This window comes from Anguilla rostrata, chromosome 17, assembly GCF_018555375.3.
Source record: "Anguilla rostrata isolate EN2019 chromosome 17, ASM1855537v3, whole genome shotgun sequence".
Lineage (NCBI taxonomy): Eukaryota > Metazoa > Chordata > Actinopteri > Anguilliformes > Anguillidae > Anguilla > Anguilla rostrata.
In genome coordinates this window covers 15,878,955-15,901,365 of record NC_057949.1, presented here as the reverse complement: position 1 = coordinate 15,901,365, position 22,411 = coordinate 15,878,955, and the positions used below count along the sequence as shown (strand labels likewise).

At 49.2% G+C, this 22,411-nt stretch overlaps 1 protein-coding gene across 3 annotated transcripts; it reads right to left on the bottom strand.

Moving 5' to 3' along the window:
• Positions 1-2,647: 2,647 nt before the first annotated feature.
• Positions 2,648-21,128, bottom strand: LOC135243224 (dual specificity mitogen-activated protein kinase kinase 3-like). 3 transcript variants are annotated; one of them, XM_064314881.1, is made up of 12 exons: positions 20,610-21,128; positions 12,804-12,870; positions 12,210-12,258; positions 9,438-9,551; positions 8,891-9,010; positions 8,123-8,239; positions 7,474-7,525; positions 7,100-7,227; positions 6,384-6,461; positions 5,893-6,032; positions 5,131-5,176; positions 2,648-4,492 (listed from the first exon to the last, which is right to left on the bottom strand). In XM_064314881.1, the coding sequence occupies exons 1-12, from the start codon at positions 20,629-20,631 to the stop codon at positions 4,406-4,408; spliced, it is 1,020 nt and encodes a 339-aa protein (XP_064170951.1). In that variant the 5' UTR covers positions 20,632-21,128; the 3' UTR covers positions 2,648-4,405. The 3 variants fall into 3 exon arrangements, with proteins under 3 accessions (XP_064170951.1, XP_064170953.1, XP_064170952.1); XM_064314883.1 differs by lacking the exon at positions 20,610-21,128 and adding an exon at positions 20,092-20,449; XM_064314882.1 differs by lacking the exon at positions 20,610-21,128 and adding an exon at positions 15,564-15,612.
• Between the last annotated feature and the right edge of the window lie 1,283 nt (positions 21,129-22,411).

The following is a 22,411-nucleotide window of genomic DNA, read 5'->3' as shown; positions in this document are numbered from 1 at the left end:
CAGACAATAGGGCCTAGGACCATCAAACCACTGCTAGAGTGTTCACAGACAGCGGCCCCGATAAGCAGAGCCTATGCTTCGGGCGCTACGATCCCTGACTTTAAGCCGCCGACCGGAAAAAAATGCAGCCGGCTAACGCTTTCAATGTTCAATAGCTCCCAGACAATAGGGCCTAGGACCATCAAAGCACTGCTAGAGTGTTCACAGACAGCGGCCCCGAGAAGCAGAGCCTATGCTTCGGGCGCTACCACCCCGCGCGATTTTACACGAATATTTCCAACCCTGACTTTAAGCCACCGACAGGAAAAAAATGCAGCCGGCTAACGCTTTCAATGTTCAATAGCTCCCAGACAATAGGGCCTAGGACCATCAAACCACTGCTAGAGTGTTCACAGACAGCGGCCCCGAGAAGCAGAGCCTATGCTTCGGGCGCTACGATCCTGTGCGATTTTACACGAATATTTCCAAACCTGACTTTAAGCCGCCGATCGGAAAAAAATGCAGCCGGCTAACGCTTTCAATGTTCAATAGCTACCAGATAATAGGGCCTAGGACCATCAAAGCACTGCTAGAGTGTTCACAGACAGCGGCCCCGAGAAGCAGAGCCTATGTTTCGGGCGCTACCACCCCGCGCGATTTTACACGAATATTTCCAACCCTGACTTTGAGCCGCCGACCGGAAAAAAATGCAGCCGGCTAACGCTTTCAAAGTTCAATAGCTCCCAGACAATAGGGCCTAGGACCATCAAACCACTGCTAGAGTGTTCACAGACAGCGGCCCCGAGAAGCAGAGCCTATGCTTCGGGCGCTACGTTCCCGTGCGATTTTACACGAATATTTCCAAACCTGACTTTTAGCCACCGATCGGAAAAAAATGCAGCCGGCTAACGCTTTCAAAGTTCAATAGCTCCCAGACAATAGGACCTAGGACCATCAAACCACTGCTAGAGTGTTCACAGACAGCGGCCCCGAGAAGCAGAGCCTATGTTTCGGGCGCTACCACCCCGCGCGATTTTACACGAATATTTCCAACCCTGACTTTAAGCCGCCGATTGGAAAAAAAGGCACCCGGCTAACGCTTTCAAAGTTCAATAGCTCCCAGACAATAGAGCCTAGGACCATCAAACCACTGCTAGAGTGTTCACAGACAGCGGCCCCGAGAAGCAGAGCCTATGTTTCGGGCGCTACCACCCCGCGCGATTTTACACAAATATTTCCAACCCTGACTTTAAGCCGCCAACCGGAAAAAAATGCAGCCGGCTAACGCTTTCAATGTTCAATAGCTCCCAGACAATAGGGCCTAGGACCATCAAACCACTGCTAGAGTGTTCACAGACAGCGGCCCCGATAAGCAGAGCCTATGCTTCGGGCGCTACCACCCCGCGCGATTTTACACGAATATTTCCAACCCTGACTTTAAGCCGCCGATCGGAAAAAAATGCAGCCGGCTAACGCTTTCAATGTTCAATAGCTCCCAGACAATAGGGCCTAGGATCATCAAACTACTGCTAGAGTGTTCACAGACAGCGGCCCCGAGAAGCAGAGCCTATGTTTCGGGCGCTACGATCCCGTGCGATTTTACACGAATATTTCCAAACCTGACTTTAAGCCGCCGATCGGAAAAAAATGCAGCCGGCTAACGCTTTCAAAGTTCAATAGCTCCCAGACAATAGGGCCTAGGACCATCAAACCACTGCTAGAGTGTTCACAGACAGCGGCCCCGATAAGCAGAGCCTATGCTTCATTACATTACAGGACGGAGGACGGAGTGTGGCACAGTGGGTAAGGAACTGCGCTTTTAACCGAAAGGTCGCAGGTTCGAATCCCGGGTAAGGACACTGCCGTTGTACCCTTGAGCAAGGTACTTAACCTGCATTGCTTCAGTATATATCCAGCTGTATAAATGGATACAATGTAAAGTGCTATGTAAAAAGTTGTGTAAGTCGCTCTGGATAAGAGCGTCTGCTAAATGCCTGTAATGTAATGTAATGTAATGAAAGCACATAGGAAAATGAGGGTAACATTGCAATGGAACATACAATTTTTTAAAATTTCTATAGCGCTTTTTACAGAGAACTGTCACAAATACACTTTACAGAGTAGCAAAGCAAGAATGTGTCCGTTTAGTTTCCGCAAAGTATACTAAAGGTGAAATAATACTGGTGAATGTTTTGTTTGTTGTCTGCTTTTTTTATGCTGAAAACTTTCTTGCGTTTACCTTTTTGGAGTAACATGCATAACGAACATCATGTAACAGGCCAACACACTTTTTAAATACAAAAGGCAAAGGTTTAACCTCCTTGTGGTCTTTGTCCATTTTATTATTTTTGTTGTTAAAAGCACATTGAACAGCACTTTTCATAATGTTCAAAGAGGTTTTTATATATTATATTAAACCTATGTTTGCACTGCTAATACAGAACATTTTTACCATTTGTAAGTGGCCTTTAAATTATAAAATAGTACATATAAAATAGGAAATAAAACCTCTTTCAAGACTTTGTACCTTCACTTTGAAATAAGTGCTGTGCCCATTAAAGAGCAGTCAGGATGCCCTAGAAAGGTGTGTGTGTGTGTGTGTGTGTGTTTATGTGGAAAGGTGTACTGTAAAGAAGACAGACAAAGACACAGACTGAGGCCTGCTCAATATATTTTGGACAATTTATTTGGCAATTTCCTTTGTAATATTTGTACAGAGAAGCACTGAACCTAATTAAAAGGCATCTTTACAATAGGCACAAATAGGCATATTATATTTCAGTCCACCCAAACCTCCCCCCACACCCCAGATCACTAGCCCCACCCACACCCACACCCACACCCCATACATTCATCCTAACCACAAACCCCACCCCCAATCCCAATCGCCCGTGATGTCATAGGCCCAGCGAGTCATGCCCCCCCCCCCAGAAACGCCAGGGCGCTGTGGCTTGGCTCTACCGCCACGGCGGAGCGGGGGGCAAACGGGAGGAGGAGCTACGCGCCCGTCACAGAGAGCCCCGCCCACGTGGCCCGTAAGGGGGCGGGGCTCCCTTTGGTGGATATACACCGTCGCGCCGGGAGGGGCTGCTCCGGCCGCCTGACACCTCCACGCGTTCATAGCAGAATCCCTCGTTCCCAAGAGGAAGAGGAAGAGTGACCTTCAGCTACGCGCCAGTGAAAGGCTCCTTAACGAGTCGCGCTCTTAGCACTTAGTAGAACCGTACACGGCCTGAAAGGGGGGGGCAATTCGAGGAGATTTAAAAAACCAGCGTGCATTTGACCCAATGCCAATCGCCAGCCCCCGCCCCCCGCCCCCCACCCCCCACTAATCACACGCGCCTTGTGTTCGAGGAAAGGTCGCGCTACGAAATAAACACAATAAATATACAGACAGAGGCGAAAGGAACGACAGGCGGAGGACTCAGTGTGGCCAGTTAACTACGCTGCTGTGGCCTGGGGTGGTAAGCAGGCGGGGGGGGGGGGGGGGGGGGGGGGGGAGTGGGGCGGGACTTGTGCACAGAGGAGAGAGCAGCAGCAGGGCGCCAAATCCGCGAACGGCCACCGGTCGCGAGCGAGCAGTTCGTTTTACAGAAACGCTCCGAAGGTTTCTGGAAGTTTCCGAGTCAGCGGTCGTGACACAGGACGCACCGGCAGCGGGACGTCCCCCCCTCACAGCCCACGTTGCGCGTTCGGGTTCGCATCAGCGCCGCTTAAAAAGGGCTCGAGTAAGCAGCGGATCTTCACATTCAGTTCCCCCCTTGAGGCCAGACCACGAAACGCAAACGCTGCGCTACAACGCTTTCTAACCCGACTCCGAGATCTTTATAAATGTGAAATTCCCCCCCCCCCCCCGGTACGGACAGCAAAAGGAGATTTGTCCGCCATCTTGGACCAGTACGTTCAGCAAAAGCCCCCCGGCTCACACAGGCTTACAGCAGAAGAAGTTGTGTGAACGGAAGCAGAGGCCAGGCGCAGTGCATCGTGGGTAAAAAAAAAGAAAAAAAGAAAAAAAAAAAAAAAAGGCAAGCAACCCGACATCCTGTCCTCACTACGCTCTTACACCGTTATTGCTTTCGGGAAAACTAAAGACGTTTATTTTATTTTTTTAAAGTCATTTTCATTAGAAGACTGAACGCTGAACCGAACCTGTGCATTAGCGATTTCGCTACAGCCCAGCTCTCCCATTTTCCTCCCTGTGTACCGAATTGTTGCCAGGTTTCCACAAAAAAAAAAAAGGAAAAAAGAAGAAAAAAAAACGTAAAAAACAAAAAGAATAAACATTAATGTCGTAAGGCTGTTTGACATTGTTTTCCGACTGTCCGTGACGGGTCGAACGACCCCCCCCCACCCCGAAGCACGAATCCGGGGAAGGCGTCGTGCGCGTTGTCACGGCGACGGAGCTTTGGCGGGAGGCGGAGGGGAGTCACTTCTGGCCGTCGGCGAGGATCTCCCTCACGAAGGAGGCCACGTCCGTCTCCTTGGACTCGTGCATCTTGAAGAAGGGCTGCTCCTGTCAGGACCACAGCGAAGTCTGATGGCATCCTCAATTTAACTGCAAAGCGCTTCGGTTCAAATCCTCCGACTGAACGTGTCTGAGCTCATTTTAGCCTCCACCCGATACTTAATACTCTACGAAGCAGAGTGATACTTGCTGAACGACGCTCCTCAAACTAAGAACAGACACGATTCCCGTCACCAGGAACTTTGTTAATATGCATATATTTAAAATGCGCATTCAAATATTCAAATACATCTTAGGCTGGAAACATACTTGATTTAAATTACCCGTACGCAAAATGGCTAGCATGCGTGTCCTGCGGTCATTCACAGCGTCTTTTGTGCATGCTACGCATTCACAAGGTGCAATACCCGTGTAAACCACAGGGGCAGTATACATTTTATGCCTGGTGACGTCACTGATGCCAGGAAGCCAGGAAGCATGGTGGAGGAACCATTTGAAGAGAAGCTCAGATCTGCCCCCTAGTGGGTGCGCCTGCTAAATCTCCGGTCAGACACAAAGTAAGCAGACGAGTGCGCGAACAACGTCGCCCGGGACGCAGCCACTTCACGTGCACGTAGCGCGAGCTCATTATTCAAGTTTGTTTCCTGAGCTTGGAACTGGCGCACCGCTGGTATCCTCAAACTTACCATGAGCTCAAGGTAGCTCAGTCTCTCCTCCGCTTTCTTTTTCAAGCTGCGAAAAGCAAACAACAACAACTCAAATCAGGACAATCAAGGGAAAAAAAACGACGTGAAGTTTTAAAGTCATTCTCATCGCGGGACGGAATGCCGAACTTCGCCCGCACGTCAATTCGTAAATCCTGTAACGGCTTCTTTGCCCCCATTTCCCCCAAAAGGCAGCAGGGTTCCGGAAAACTGAAACTGGCTAGACTTCCCGAAAAAGTGCATCGCAAAACCCGGTAACACAGAAATGGCGTTTGCGTATCAAACGTGGGTCTACACTCTACACCTAATTATTTATTTATTTTATTTATTTAATGCTTATTTGATAGGGACAGATACATTTAAACATAGATTATTGTCAAACTATATCCAGTGCAATGTATCACGGCATTTATACCATATGCTAATTTCCGATGCTTGTCCCTAGATGGGGCTTTTCAAACGCACGCACATACAGCACAAAATCATATAATCATAAAATACATACAATAAACTACTAAAGCATTATTAAATAATAAATTAAAATTGAGTAAAGATATCATAAAATTTGATGAAAACCTAGCAATTCATAATCACATATGATTTACACGACCAAGCGCATTTAAAAAATTGCTTCAGTTTATACTTCCGGGATTATTTTTACACTCTGTGACTGGAGGACAGAGGCGGTTAACCTGACGTGGTTTAAAACGGTGTGTAAATTGGGAGGGGGGTCGACGTGCTCACCAGTGCGTGGTGAAGTCCACGAACTCCGGGGAGAACTGGTCGGCGGGCAGCTGGGGGGACGGCTCCTCCACCACCTGCTTGAGCTGCTGAAAGGGCGTACCCCAGGACTCGTAGGGGAAGCGCAGGATGGCCAGCTCGATCTGGGGGGGGGGGGGGGCATAGAGACGGCCTGGCGTCAGCAGAACGGGGGGGGGGCAGAGGAGCACTACAGCCAGAGAGGCTGTGCCATGAGCAGGGTGGTGTGTTCATGTTCATATGCTGACAGGCTTTAACGCTGACAGGCTTTAACAGTGAGGAGCGCACACAGGGGTATATGAGGCATGAGCTGAGATAAGAGGAAGCAGCTGAAGATTTTCCTTTCCCAGAGGAAACAGGATACGAAAGGTGTTTGGCCCTGTTCTGGCCTCATTCAACAGATTAAAGGATGTGTGGATGTGTGTGTGTGTGTGTGTGTGCGTGTGCGTGTAACTATGATGGTGAGAAGGACTGACCAGTGTGATTCCCAGGCTCCACACGTCTGACTTGACGTTGTAGCCCCTCTGATTCAGCTCTGGATTGATCCGCTCTGGCTGCAGACATAGAAGAGCCCAATCAGAGAACAGCACCCATTCTACTACACTACCGCTGGCTATACTCCTGAACTGATCTCTCAGAGAACAGCACCCATTCTACTACACTAATGCTGGCTATACTCTTGAGCTGATCTCTCAGAGAACAGCACCCATTCTACTACACTAACGCTGGCTATACTCCTGAGCTGATCTCTCAGTGAACAGCACCCATTCTATTAACTCTAACGCTGGCTATACTCCTGAGCTAATCTCTCAGTGAACAGCACCCATTCTATTAACTCTAATGCTGGCTATACTCCTGAGCTGATCTCTCAGAGAACAGCACCAATTCACTCACTCCTGAGCTGATCGCTCAGAGAACAGCACCCATTCACTCACTCCTAAGCTGGTCTCTCAAAGAATAGCACTCATTCTACTACACTCCTATACTGGCTAATACTCCTAAGCTGATCTCTAAGAGTACAGCACCTATTCACTCACTCTAATACTGGCTACAGTCCTCAGCTTCTCTCCAAGAGAACAGCACCCATTTTACTACACCCTTACGCTGACTACCGTCCTGAGCTTATTGCACGCACAAACCATATAAGGTAATACGGCCTGATGGCCAATAGCACTTTGAGATTTTCACTCACTGCCATGTAAGGCTTGCAGCCAGCATCCAGCGTCTTAGCCACGGAGTCCACCAGGTAGCCGCTGATCCCGAAGTCGCACATCTTCACGTGGCCCTCGTTGTTAATGAGGACATTGGAGGGCTTCACATCTGAGAGAGCAAACATTCACAACGCAGACAGACACACACACACAAAAGAGCACATTATCCAGCAGCCCTAAAAACTCCAACGCTGTTCACAGCCACGTAATTCATAAAACTAAGGCCCAAGCTGAAGTCAGTGAAACTCATTTGAGGTCACACGTGCAGCGAAGACGTTATGAAACAGGCGCAGGTGCAGTCGCCGCAGGCAGAAGACTGCGATACCGCAAAGCGCCATCAGAGGGCGCCGCTTACCTCTGTGAATCACGGACAGCTTGCTGTGCAAATGTTCCAGAGCTTTGACGATCTGGAAAAGGAGAGGAGGTGAGAGGGCATGTTTACGGCAAGACAAAAACAGTCGCGCAACGGAGCACGCGACCGGAATGAGTCAGCGGCCTCAGCGTGTTTACAGGGCAGCAGTGTGGCATCATGGGTAGGGAACTCAGTTTATGACCCCAAAGGTTGCTGTGTAAAAAAAAAAAAAAAAAAGCAAAACGTCCTGCAAGTCGCTGTGGATAAAAGCTTTGGCTAAGCGCTAGTAACGCATGAATAACAAAGTACTACACGTGTTCTTGGCTGAGTTTTGCCCCTCCGTCACTTTGAAACAACACAGGCGTTAGCCTACTGTCAGGCTAACAGCCTTAGCCTGAGCAAGACTGGCATTCGGGACCGACCGCGAGTAGTGGTTCAACCCGACTCGACCTTTCACCTGAAACGCACCGCTGGTGAAAACTTGCAGGAATCGACCAAGACTGCAGGAAAGCGAACTGTAACGCAACTTTCCCTTCAGAGTATCTGCTGTGTACGGAGACCGTACAGACCGCTAAGCCGTCGACAGAAATACCGTCCGTCCGAACCGTGGAAAGACGCGGCCAGGGTCACCGCCATTAAATCGGGCGCTCACCGAGGCGGCGATTTTCCCCAAGATGTCCTCCGGAATCCGCTTGCCCTTCTCCACCACTTTTTTGTAGAACTTGTCGAGGGAGGTGTCCATCAGCTCCATGCAGATCCACACGTCGCCCTGGCAACGAAACCGGCGCGAACGCGGGGTTACTCCGAGACAAAGACCACAAACGCTCTCTCTCCGAATCAGAACGCGGTCTTCAGTTGACCACTGCATTTTGGCTAAACCACAGTTCAGAGTAGTCATCACATAAATTTCTTTCATTTTTTTGTTTATTTTTATTTCACCATTATTTAACCAGGAAACCCCCCGTTGAGATTGAAATCTCTTTTGCAAGGGGGACCTGACATGAAACAAAGTTACCCAACAAGACTTACACCTAACAAAATGTACAAACATCAAATGGGTAATGAGACAGAGGTGTAACAATAATTCAAAGTAGAGAAGAGGTTAAAAGAGGAGCATACTTCAGCCACAGAGTCATGAATTGCATGTTTAAAGTCCACAATTGAAATTAATTTGTCAAGTTTAAAATTCTATCGCAGATTGTTCCAACTATATAAGCAGTACAGCATTTTTCAAACATAATGCATATTAAGAAACATTTACACAGATACCCATACCCAGTGCATATAACATAACATTTATTATTATACATGTTTTATACAATTGAGGTCCATTATCTGGCATGGGATGGTTCACCCTGAGATCTGAACCCAGAGACCCCCTGATTATGAGCACGGGGTCAGGCCGGAGCAGGGGTCTCACCTCCCGAAACAGGGCCCCGTAGAAGGTGACGGTGTAGGGGCAGTCCACCGTCCTCATGGAGATGTCCAGGTCCATCAGGAGCCCCTTCTGCTCCTGTGTGTTGACCGTCGCTCTGATTCTCTATGAGGACAGCACATGTAGTCCAGTTCACACAGCAAGCGTAGGCCAGGTCAGAGAGTAATGTTCAGTCAAACTATGAGGCATGACAACACGCTACAACATCAAGATAACGAGCTACAACATCAAGATAACAAGCTACAACATCAAGATAACAAGCTACAACATCAAGAAAACTAGCTACTACATCAAGATGACTAGCTACAACATTAAGATAACGAGCTACAACATCAAGATGACTGGCTACAACATTAAGATAACGAGCTACAACATTAAGATAACGAGCTACTACATCAGGATAACGAGCTACTACATCAGGATAACTAGCTACAACATTAAGATAACGAGCTACAACATCAAGATAACAAGCTACTACATCAAGATAACGAGCTACAACATTAAGATAACGATACCATTGCGGATCTCTCACCTTGACGGCCATTATGGTCCCGCTCTGTGCATGTCGTACCCTCTCCACCACCCCGTAGGCCCCTCGGCCCAGCTCCGACAGGGGCACCAGGTCATCTGCCTGCACCTCAAAATTCTGTGGAGAAAGGGGGGGGGGGTGTGCGGAGCAACCGGGTTAGTCCCCGCTCTTGTATTACACTCTTCTCCCTTTACGTATGCATTGCACATCGGGGTATATCGGTAACAAATTTCTGAATGATGTTCAAACATTTTAAGCAAAAAAAAAAATTACGATGGTTAATATTTCTCATGTTTCATAATTCCAGGTTTTCTAATAAGTGTTTGCAACCTTTTCTGATCCACTGACCCCCCCCTCCCAGGCTCAAAGGCATTTGAGGGACCCCTCATCATAAGTTTGAGAAGTTGTTTCACTTTACCAAAATTCACTGATACAACACATTTGACATGTGCCGCAAACCCAACTGTATAAGCTTAACAGTTCCACTGCGATACAATCTGCTGCAAAATGTGCAGGAGAATCTAATATTGCAGAGCATTATTTATCTTAAGAGAACACTGTGTGAAAGGGTGGGGCCCACTCGGGGGGGGGGGGGGGGGGTGCCACCCTAAGAGACTGGGGCACTGGGGAACACTGTGTTCCCCCTCCCGCACACGTGATTTCCTGTTTAAACGTCTAACTCGGGCACGGCGTGAGCCTCTGGTGCACCGTGGTGAAATCCCTGGGGCACCGTGCAGAGCTCATCGCGGCTGAAAGATTCGGCGCGTTTGCTCGCTACGCGACGCACACGGCGCGTGCTGCGTTCGCGGCGCTCGTACGACGCGAGCGGGCGAGAGGTCCAGGGGCACAAACCGCCTCTGAGGCTCGTTTCGCCCCTGCTCCAGCCTCCTCCACCTCTCTCCCTGGTTTTCACCCAGGTTCGGCGAGGTATAAATGTTTGCACACCGCTCCGGAGATGCACAGCCGAGACCCGGGCCCAGTTACAGCTCACCATCTTCAAATCAATACCTGCGTTTATCGGAGAACGCGGGCTGCCCGCGAGCGTCTCCGCCTGGAAACCTGGCTTCACACGCGACGGACCTTCGGGCAGCGGCGGCTACATCGCGTTAGCGAGAAATGCTAAATAAGGCTACGTCGGCCGAATCCCCGAAGACTCGGAAGAGACGGAAATGTAAACCTCCTCAAAAAAAAAAAAAAAAAACCAGCCTCGTCTTCTCTGTTTGTCTGGGACCGCTGCCCCAAGCTGGCGCCCTTTCAGAGCCCCCCTCCTCCCCCCCCCCCGCTTGCCAAGTTCCGACCGGATTCGAATTCCCAAGCGGGGGGTCCGGAGACGGATTCCAGCTGCCCGAAATCACCACCCCCCGGAGCTCGGGATATGACCAGAGCCCTGTAGCACGTAAGCTACCGCGCGTACGGCCGTATCCTGCTCAGGAGGACTGCCGCTTCCGGCGGCGCATGCCAAACAGCCGCCGCACCTTTCTGACTGAGAATCAGTAAACAGGAAGTCCTCGCCGCGTGCCACTATTCCAGAGTCAGCCACAAAAATGAATGAACGTTATTGAATACACGCTGAACGCACACACACGAAGCAAAAAGTCCCCCTTTCTTTCCTGTCAGCATTCTGAAGAACCGCCGTTTCTGAAGAACAACAGCCGAAAGATCAAAAGGTGAATTCTGCAGAATACGTAGAGACGTGCTTTAAGGAACGCGGTCTGTTTGCGTTAAATCGCCGTAACTACAAAAAAGTTAACTTTTTTCCAAGCGACTGAGGGGATTTTTATTGAGAGCGGCCCCGGCGAGGTTCGTCTGAGAGAGCTTCCGGCGCGGCTCGGTCAGATCAACAGCCGGGTGACAGCGAGGGGAGAGGCCGCCGCTCCAGCCTGTTACTTGGCACCTGCTTTAAACGAGGTGTAATTACTGCGCTGAGCGGGGCGTTTGCCCTGTGGTAACCGCACGTTATTCACACAGATCACCAGATGAGGAAGGAACTGACAAATGGATTTAAGTGTTCAAATGGAGTCGCTCACGCCCGACAGTTCCCGGAATCCGCACAACGCCGGAACGTTCTAGTCCCAGAAAGTGCTGAGTCACAGATTTGCTAACTGCACACCCCCCCCCCCCTCCCCCATATGCACTGCTTTTCTTGGCTGAAACCTGTAAACACACATAAAGCTGAGATACCGACATCAACAGAACGGGCTGCTCTGATGCCAGTACAGGCAGATATCTCTATAGAGCGAGCTGCTCTGATGCCAGTACAGGCAGATATCTCCATGGAGCGAGCTGCTCTGATGCCAGTACAGGCAGATATCTCCACAATGCAAGCTGCTCTGATGCCAGTACAGGCAGATATCTCCACAATGCAAGCTGCTCTGATGCCAGTACAGACAGATATCTCCATGGAGCGAGCTGCTCTGATGCCAGTACAGGCAGATATCTCCACAAAGCGAGCTGCTCTGATGCCAGTACAGGCAGATATCTCCACAATGCGAGCTGCTCTGATGCCAGTACAGACAGATATCTCCACAATGCGAGCTGCTCTGATGCCAGTACAGGCAGATATCTCCACAATGCGAGCTGCTCTGATGCCAGTACAGGCAGATATCTCCACAATGCGAGCTGCTCTGATGCAAGTACAAACAGATATCTCCATGGAGTGAGCTGCTCTGATGCCTCATTTAACCCTTAGACTCACCCACAAACACCGGCATCTCACAGAATCACCATTTATCCAATGTAATGTAACACATTTCAGGAAAAACAACATCTACGCACCTTGTCTCCAATGGTGATGAAGGTTCTCGAGTCCAAGTTCCGAGGCGGCCTGTAAAAGAACATGGCGGCGGTTACCATGGTATCCAACATAAGAAATCCGTGGAACCTGCAGCTAAGAGGTTTGAGCATTGACCAATAATGGGACAATAATGCAATCACATGATCAGGCGCATAATTTAGACTTCAGTCAGCGCGAGTTGGGAAGACCTGATGATTGTCTCCACAGAGGAAAGGGGATTGAGATCAGAACATGAAAAATTAGATGAGATGAAAGGTGTTGCAATGAAAGTTCTACAAGTTCAAAATCCCCCTGCTAGGGTAAAAACTGCCAAGGAGACCAACAGGAATAGAACCCATCTTGAAACTCCCTGAGATAATGGCACATGAAGCATAGCTTAGACACCCTACTGCTTACATCAGTTCAGGATTGTTACTTCATCGTTTCATTTATCTGATAAAATAAATGATCCGTTCGTGTGGATGTCAAGTCAGAAAGAGCTGGGAAGGCTGTGATGATGTCACTCGTAGAGCTGCTCGTGTCACGGCGCAATCCCTCCGCAGGACAGACCAATGAAAGGAAGGGGAAACACTCACAAATTTTCGGGCTCGCTCTGCCTGAAAGCTTCTTCGGGGAACTTCAGGCCATGCTTTTTCTTCTTTCCTGTGGAGAAACAGAGCAGGTCAGACGGACTCTCGGAGAAACGCAGCAGCCGGTCTTTGACAGGGACGCGGGAATTCGACGGGACGAGCGGCCAAACGTTTCCCTCCGAACGCGCTCCTCTCCGGGTCCTACGTTTACACGCGACGGCGCGCCCCGCTTCCGATGGGACGACTCCGTCCCCACTCCCCCGCATAGGACCCCTTACCTAAAAACAGGCATCCGGCACGGCCCGGATTACATCGGAGGGCGCGAGACTCACTTGCGCGCCACGGCGAAGTGTCTTTAACCCAATACGCCACCCAGCAGCACCCCAGCCCGCTCTGATATTCCGACCCGTGTCTAAAGCACGCTCCTCGGACCTATTTGAATATTTTTACACGCCGCTTTTGTCATTCCCAGATGAATTAACGGCGCTGGCAGAGGTTCAGCAGCGTGCCACACACACACAGGGCGTCCCGCCGGGCTGCCCGCACAGCCAATCAGAGGCTCGCAGAAACGGCCCAGACGGACCAATCAGAAACGCCTGCAGCCTGGACCGCACGCATCCAGGGGGGGAAGTGAAACAGCAAGCACAGGACTGCGGGCCACAAAAACTAAATCAGGTTCTGATACTCTCAGCGTTCAGGTTTACAGCAGGAAACTGTCTGCGAGTGTTATCTTTTGGCTTTCCATTGAATCAATTGCTAAAGTGCTATCGGGTTTGATTCCCGGGTAAGACACACTGCCGTTGTACCCTTGAGCTACTAAGGTACTTAACCTGCATTGCTTCAGTATATATATCCAGCTGTAAAAATGGATACAATGTAAATGCTATGTAAAATGTTGTGTAAGTCACTCTGGACAAGAGCATCTGCTAAATGCTTGTAATGTAATGTACACAAAGTTGAATAAAATTATATGCACAGCATATTGGAACGACCTGCTCTTTTTCCTGCCCTGCTTCCTGTGTGCACTGAAGCAGCCGTGCAGGACAGCGGCTTGGGCGCGACACCGGACACGCCCGCCTGCACTCCTTTCTTCTTTGTCCTTTTAAAAACAAAACAAAGGACTGAAAAAATGGAAACGTCACTTTCGAACGCACAGCACAGGAACGTGGATTTCCAGAGACGAGAATTTATGCTTGGTCATTCTGCAGGCTGTGGTCTTGTGCCATTGTGACATCACGAGTCGTCATGGCAAGCCGCACAATCAACACCGAGGCATAACATAAGAGCACCGCGAGGGAGAACAGCACAAACGCGGGGACAGACTATTCAGCACCGTAGTGACAGAGCAACTTCTTTAGAATGCAGCTTTAATGAATACAGACGTGCTGGCGTGCGCAGCCAGAGTAACGTGACCTCAAATCACAGCGCTCCTACGCGTGATTTCAGAAAGCGGCGACCCAGAATGCAAAGCGCCAGGACATGCCGGTGCAAAGACCCAGAGCGCGTCCGAAGGCCGCTGAAGCCTCTGTTCGGATCGGGAGCACTTTGCTTCCGTGCGGCGGGAGAATCTGCGGCGCTCGGCGGAAGAATGCGTGGAATTCTGCAGGCGACGCTACGGAGCGTCGGGCCAGTTCGAACGTGCGCCTCTTCGCGTCGCGACACGCCCGCGCGGGCTCAGAGGAGCTGCGGGGAAAGAGAGCGGGGGGAGAGAGGAGACCGCGCTCAAAGAGCGGAGGAAAACGAAAGAAGAGCGGAAAGAACAGATTCTGAAAGTGGCGATTGCGGGAGGTTTTTCTCCGTGCGCTCTGTGGTCACTCGCCAACATTCCGCAGATCACCCCCCCCCAGAGTGCGGACCCGGAGCAAAACCGAGGCAGGGCCCACTTCCTGACGGGAAGGGGGCGGCGGTCGGGCGACATGACGGGCGTGCACAGATCGTCCCGACGGACAGCTTTGAGCTCCACCCACTTCTAGCCCCCAGCCCGCAGCCCCCCCCCCCCACCCCACCAACCCTCCAGCAGCCTGCTGCACATGCCCGTCCGTCGGAGTGAGCATTTCAGGAGTTACGCCGCCAATCCCGCCTCGACCCAGATAAGAGCTCCGCTCAGCCAAAGCCACAACGTCCGCGGGAAAAAAAAACAGTGTATAACCGACAGGGCCCCACTCACAGACCGCGCAGCACAGACGAGTCGCCGTGCGAGCACTGACCTTCAAAGCAACGGAGGTTTTTCCTCTTTTTCCTCTATCCTACGCTCAATTAGCAAGCATTAGCAAGCTAGGAACCGTACGGCTCCACCGCAGTCAGAATGCTACTGCAACCGCTGCTCAATGCACTGCATCATGCATCCTGCAGCACGCTGCTCAATGCACTGCATCATGCATCCTGCAGCACGATGCACACGCTGCTCAATGCACTGCATCATGCGTCCTGCAGCACGCTGCACATGCTGCTCAATGCACTGCATCATGCGTTCTGCAGCACGCTGCACACGCTGCTCAATGCACTGCATCATGCGTCCTGCAGCACGCTGCACAAACTCAATTGCACCATTCTTTTCACATTTCACAAAATGCCCCATCCGCCCCCCCCCCCAAAAAAAACGTGCACGAGCTCCCGTGCTTTGCAAAACCGCTTTTCCCGTTTTTTTTTTTTTTCTTTTGGTTTTTGGTCACGCGGTGTTGCGTGCTCCCCGGGGAGCCGGGCCGAGCCGAGCCTAGCCGAGCCGAGCCGACCCAAACGAGCACGAACCGCGCACGCCGCCCGTACCTTCTCTCTTCGCCATCACCTCGGCAACGCAACAGGCCGCGGGGCCTCCGAGAGGAAGCGAGGAAGTGCCCAACGATCGGCAGTTACGCAAAAGACCTCGCGGCGAAGCGAAAATCTGTTTCCCCCCCCCACCGCCCCCGCCTCCCTCGCCACGCCCCCCGTCCCTCGCTGGCCGCGATTCGGTGATGGGCCGAGTCCGTGCACGCGCTGCCGCTCGCTCCTCTTCCCGCGACGTGCCCCCCCGGTTCCCCTCCTCCCCGCGGTTGGCGGGTCGCGGCGAGCGCGCTCAGTGGAAGGGTGTAGGGACCTCAGGGCAGGAAGCGAGAGGGCCACCTCACCGGGGGGGGTCGGGGGGGTGTGCGGTCCCGCTGCCACGCCAACCCCGGTTCCCGCCACAGGCAGGATGCAGCGTCACCGGCGGCACGGCGGTACCAGGAAGTGAAGACAGCCGCTTCCTCTCACAAACTCACAAACCACAAGCTTCTGTGGTTTTCTTTTTTTTTGGGACCCAGGTCTTTTTTTTTTTTCTCCGGCCTTCACAGTGGCGCAGGGTCCTAGCATTGCCCCCTCCCTGTAACCTGTGACTTCACGTTTCGCCGATTAAATAATACGATAAACTACAAAACCCAGGGAGTGGATATAATGAGGGACACAAAAACAAAGTAACAGGGTGTAGGATGCAACTGTTCAGACAGAGGAGCCATGGCTCAGCCTGCAGGCCCTCCGAGCCCCACTCGGGCCCCGCCCCCTTCGGTCTCCCAGCAACGGCAACGCAGCCTGTGGTGGCTCGTCCTCCGTTTCATCGCCGTAAACAGGCGGGCGTGAGCTGGGCGGGGCACAGACCAGCCCGGCCAGGCCGGGGCAGCGCCGGATTCAGCGGAGCGGATAAAACCCGTCTGCCCGGGCAGGCCCCGTTCCGACCGGGGCAACCCGGGGCATCTGCCCGAGGACTGCCCCGGCATCACGGGGCCCGAACGGCCCCGCTCCCCAGTCTTTTAAGACCACGCGGCGCGCGTCCGATAACAACCATCAAGATGCCCGGTGTCCTTCCTCTTAATCTGTGTGGCACACCGATGGCTGCGTAAAGTAAACGGTGCCAAACAACCACCTCTGTGGGTGAGGTCACGGTTAGGCGAGAGGGCTCTACGGTGCAGGTCTGTAATGGTACAGTGAGCTCTACGGCGCAGGTCTGTAATGGTACAGTGAGCTCTATGGCGCAGGTCTGTGCTGGTGCAGTGAGCTCTACGGCGCAGGTCTGTGCTGGTGCAGTGAGCTCTCCGGCGCAGGTCTGTAATGGTACAGTGAGCTCTACGGCGCAGGTCTGTGCTGGTGGAGTGATCTCTACGGCGCAGGTCTGTAATGGTGCAGTGAGCTCTACGGCGCAGGTCTGTAATGGTACAGTGAGCTCTACGGCACAGGTCTGTGCTGGTACAGTGAGCTCAGCCCCTGGGTTATGTGGGCTCTCTGCACCTCCCACCCACATACAAACAACCACTCAGTCACGCAACCACTGCGACTCCATTTACAGCACCTTCTTATTTCGTTACCATGACCACACACGGTTATCCAATCAGAGACAAAGAAAAGAAAACAAAAAAAGCTAACAGGAAGCAACCATAACCAGCCAGTGTTTGCTCTGCACGAACAGTGTGGACATGGAGAAGAGAGTGGAAACGCACAGGGAGTGAGAAAGGAGGAGAAAGCACTGCAGACTTCAGAGTCTCAGGTACACCGACTCGAGCTTCGTCTGTTTGCCCTGCAGGCAGGCGTGCATGCTGCCCATGCTGGCCTCCTCTACTAGCACCGCACACACGTCCAAACTGCTCTCTGTGAAAATGAGAGGATGCAGCCCATGCTAGCCTCCTCTGCTAGCACTGCACGCACCTGCAAACCCCAATCCGCTCTCTCTGTGAGAAAGTGAGAGCGCGGCCCCAGATTCGCTAACCTCTGCTGACCACAAACTACAATCTGACCCAAAGCAAGCCGCCCAAAACTGGGCCGCGTTTTTGAAGCCTGCTTCCTGGTCTTGCCGAGAGACGTTGCTCACTAGCGCCAGAGCTAAGTCGGCACCAGTAAGGCACCAGCCTTTCATTTTCAGCCACCCGTTTCAACGCAGTCAGTGGCATCGATACGGCCAAAACAAAAAGTCGATAAATTTTCCCCACGAAAACACGTAGTCGCAACAGGCGTTTTTTTGTTTGTCTGATGTCTCCACATTTGCCTGCACATCTGTTAATTTACTGTGTCATTTGGACTATATTATAATATTTTATGAATGAATCAGGGCCACTGTGTCTAAGCACTTACTGGACGACCCAGACCCTACTTTGTGACTGTTTAAGGTGCACCCCCAACCCTCCCAACCCCCCCCCCCCCCCAGGTCCCTACTGCGCAGTCTCTGACTCCAATTTCTGCAACACGGTGGGTCAAAAAAAACTGCACTACCATGGTTTCAAAACATTCTTACAAGCCCATGGAAAGTCAATAGATGATGTCACAGTCACTTTGTCCATAATTTTTCAACAGTCTATGTATTAAATGCAGACCTGGGTCAAATACGTATTCGTTTTAGTTTCAAATACCTTTCTTTTTCTCTACTGATCTTGCCTGGTTTAACTGAACCTGCAAATATGACCAGAAGACGGGGTTTTCACTTTTTGAGAGTATTTCATTGGTTCCAATACACCAGACAAGATCAGTAAAACGTAGAAAAGTATTTGGATCCAAAAAAAATACGAATTTGACCCAGGTCCGATTAAATGCAATCCATTTTACGAACATATTACTGGAAACAAAGCATCCGCACTGAGCTAGCATGTAAACACTACATTTTTTTTCCATATCATGCATAAAATGTTAAATGGTTAAATCTTCCCAACTCATGGACGAGAAACCATTTCATTCCTTTCCTCTGCAAAAGTGCAAAGATGGTGCAAACACAAGAACTGACCCCAGAAGAATAAGCCAGCCGTTTCCCCACTGGCGAGAAAAGCTTTTAGGTTTCTGTGTTCTTTTTAATAGCCCAGACCTCTGGAGAAGGTCAGCGCTCTCTTTCTTCAGAATTCCACACTGCCTTTTACTGCCCACCCACCAGCTCTATGACATCCGTATACATTAATGAACCTTTATGACCAGAGAGTCGCGATGCAGCCCTCCTCCCTCTCTGTGCCATCTGTTGCTTGGGGAAGGACAGGAGATAACACTGATGCCATATACCGCAAACTCCCTCTCCCTCCCTCCCTCCTCCTCAGCTTTTGCAGAAAAATAAGCTCATTCCCCACTGCTGAGTCACATAACCCGGAACTGAACTAACTAGCCAAACTGGGCATTAAGTATAGGCTAAGTGTCACCTTTAAGACCCAGTTGAAAGTGAAAGTGGGGTGTGTAGGATTCCTCAGAAATGGTGACTGAAAAGAGAAACCTAGTGAACATGGCAATTTAACGAATATGAATCAAAAAGACGAGTTGGCACCAATTTTGTTTTCGGAGAGGAATGAGGAAGGACAAACGGAAGCAAGTTCAATGAAATTCCAGGTATACATGATAAAACATTTTCAAGCATGTTTTACGGATGACCAACACCAATGTGTCAACACACTGGTTCCTGCTAAAAACCCCAGACACTCAAAAGTTAACTCAAAGCAGTATCATGTTTGCTGCAGGAGTTTACCGAGGGCGTACAAATGCCCAGTTTTCCAGCACGTATGTGCTAAAGTTAAAAATATGCGCTGTATTTCCCTGCCTCTATTTAAAAGTTACTTCCTCCGAAATACAAACGTACACATTCACACAACCCCACGCATGCTTCCGATCCAAAAGCATCTCTATCCACAGCCGTCACCACCTGAAAACGGCAAACTTAACCGGCAGCAACCTCAGCAGTAATGAAAATAACACCAGCTTTATATCACCAGCCAGTTCGTCCATGTATCTCAAAGTGTTTTAGTTTTTACAATACAGAGGAAACGTGTTCAACACCAAGTAGGCTAACACGTGTTTACTTTCCATGTTCTTTCAGTAAAACGTAAAACTGTAATCAAGAACAATGTGTAGCTAAGTATACTGATTATCCGCAACTCACCGTACAATTTTAATTCAATTTTAATTCAACTGTGTCATCACTCAGATCAATCATACAGAGATTTTAAAGAAACACCTCAATACAGTAATATCGGTAAGGTGCCATAACTGCCAAAATTAACAGGTTAGCTATCAAGCAGCTATCAAATGATACGCCATTTCACGTTATTAAAGTCTGCAGATGTGCAAGAAATTTGCTCCGAAGAGAAAAAAACTGGTGCCGAGAGATTAATCCTGGAATAAAATAGAAAAACATAGTGTCATTAGCCAGGTTAGGCCCATTCATTCAACGATTTTCAATTGCATAGTGACCACACACACTTCCGGATTCGGTCACTGCACTTTCTTACACAAAGATAGCCTCCGATAAAGAAACATCAACACATATGGCAAACAAGTAATCAAGCAAATAATCCAACAGTTTTGCAAAGTATCCTATAAAACTCACTATAAAACATCCAGACAGGCTCTTCTTTACGTAACAAAATGTGACATTCTGTGTGCTAGATTTACTTAACAATGGCATTCAACAATGTCACTTAAACAGGTTACTTAGCTTGCGAACTTGTGCCCTCTTTTTAGCTAGTGATACCATTACACAGCTAACACTAGACTTATTCTCGGTATTCATAGTTGCAAAAAATCGGAAATTGGCCCAGTTTGTAGCAGGACAGCACATTCTCAAGCACTCATATATAAGGTGCAGTAACTATAAGCAACTAGCTAATCATCACACCTTTCGTAACTAGCAAAAAATGCAGCTTGAAAAATAGCTACCTCGCTGGCAGCATTTGGCTAGCTAGCTAACGTTAGCCATAGCAACAACTGATGTCAAGGCTATAACGATAGCAAGCTAGCTACCAACCACAGGCAAACTTTAAAAAGATCAATATGCGACCAAGGGTTAATGCTAAGAGTCAGTAGGCAACCAAGGCCATTTTTTCGCCTAAAACATGCATCACTTACCGGTGCCTCTTGGCAATGACATGTTGAAACAGCACGCAGAGTTGTGCAAGCCGTTTTGGAATTCGCTTTGCAGAACTTCGCTGTGTTGCACACGAAATGCACGCAATAAAGCTCGTTTCCCTTTAAAATGACGTCCTGCAATAAATAGTTCTCCTGTACATGTATAGCTAAATCCTCAACAAACTTGCAGAAACTGTACAAGATTGGTTTGCCAAGGCATTCAACTTTTGTCAAAATGCAAATCTGCAAAGATCCATGTTTCCCTCAAGAACAAGAAAACAATACCAGAAATAATCTGGCGCCAGAAATATTTGTTTTAGCTTGCAAGCTTGTTCACTCTGTATTCTACATCCACAGTAAACCCTTTGTGAGAAAGTTTTCAAATATTATTTAATCAACAAATAAGAAAGAAAAAACCAGTGGCTCAAGGAGCGAATCACAACTTCAGTCAGTGCAAAACGAAGTTCGCCCTGTGACTTTGTTCGTATCCCTCACTCAGCGACTGGGTGAGTAACTGATGACGTCATGTAATACTGCATTAAGGCACTCCTCAAAATAGCAACAGGAGGGAAACGGCGTTCGTCCAATCAGAGCTTGGGAAGAAGAGCAGAGCGCGCCCCACTAAAACTACGTATGCGCTGTAAACTCCGATAAACGCCTCCACTATTTCCCGTCCGAATAGTCTCTTGCATACCAACGCTTTTTTCCCCCTCCAAATCCCATCTTGCATCGGAACACAAGATCTGATAATGTTTAGAGTTCAAGCTGAGGCAGACCCCATGACGAAAATTGGTCTTTAAAATGCCATAGCTACTGCATTAGGAAAGAATGAAAGATTTTTCCAGGTCATATGGGTCGGGAAGAGCAGTGTTTGCTGGAGTGATTCAATCCTGAATATTTTCTAAATCCGAATAAAACATTATAGGGGTCATTTCAGCACATGGTGACGTATATTTAGCTTAACTGACCCAATCAACATTTCTAGTTAATCATCATCGACCGTAAAAGCTCGTGTGGAGTGATGTGGCGTTAGTGTTATGCATTATTTGAGAAGTATTGATAACAAATAATTGTTGGAAATGTACACCGAGTTGTAAAAAAAAAAAAAAAAAGCTAAGCTTTTGTTTTTAAATGAAGGGTGGAAATCAAAATGCAAATGAAATCACATGGATAAGATGCATATTACAAAAAATGTATCTTGTTTGACAGGCCGTGACAGTGATGCCACTCCAGTCCCTAAGGCTTTAAAAGCTGTTCAGCTGAATCTGATATTGCAGGATTGTACTGATTAGTCAAACCTTAAATAGATTTGTGTAAATAGTAAAATACTGAGTATCCTGACCACACGCTCATTCATTTTAAAGACCTTGTGCTATCACTTTTTTCTAACATTTAAAGTGTTCATTATGTCACAAGATAATGCTCCCCCCCCAAAAAAAAAAAAAAAATTATTAACAGGAAAATAGTACAATTTATGTAAATGGGCCATTTCTATAAATAAGAGCTGAAGGTGTATCTGACAAGGTGTATGTGGACATTTACTTCAAGTTTACGTTTGATTGGCAGCCCACTTAAGGCATGCATGGTCGGTTCCATGCATAGCTGTATTCAGAAATGTGCAAAGCAGAATTTGTAATGCGACGCTGGCGCATGGTGCAGTACCGTGCATTTGTTTCATACAGGCGCAGTAACTGTGGAATTCTGCCTGATATGAAAACACAAAGAATAATAGCTTCCAGTACAAACATTACTACTGGGGAGGCAAACTGCAGGTTTCCTGTCAATCGGCAGCCAATCACAGC

Bases quoted from the DNA above. Each gene is read 5' to 3' on its own strand.
- LOC135243224 (XM_064314881.1), bottom strand. From the start codon at position 20,631: ATGTCATTGCCAAGAGGCACCG. The intron at 7,228-7,473 runs GTAAGCGGCGCC...TTGCTCTCTCAG, and splicing joins GCTGTCCGTGATTCACAGAG to ATGTGAAGCCCTCCAATGTC. The intron at 6,033-6,383 runs GTCAGTCCTTCT...CCCCCCCCCCAG, and splicing joins GGAGCCTGGGAATCACACTG to ATCGAGCTGGCCATCCTGCG.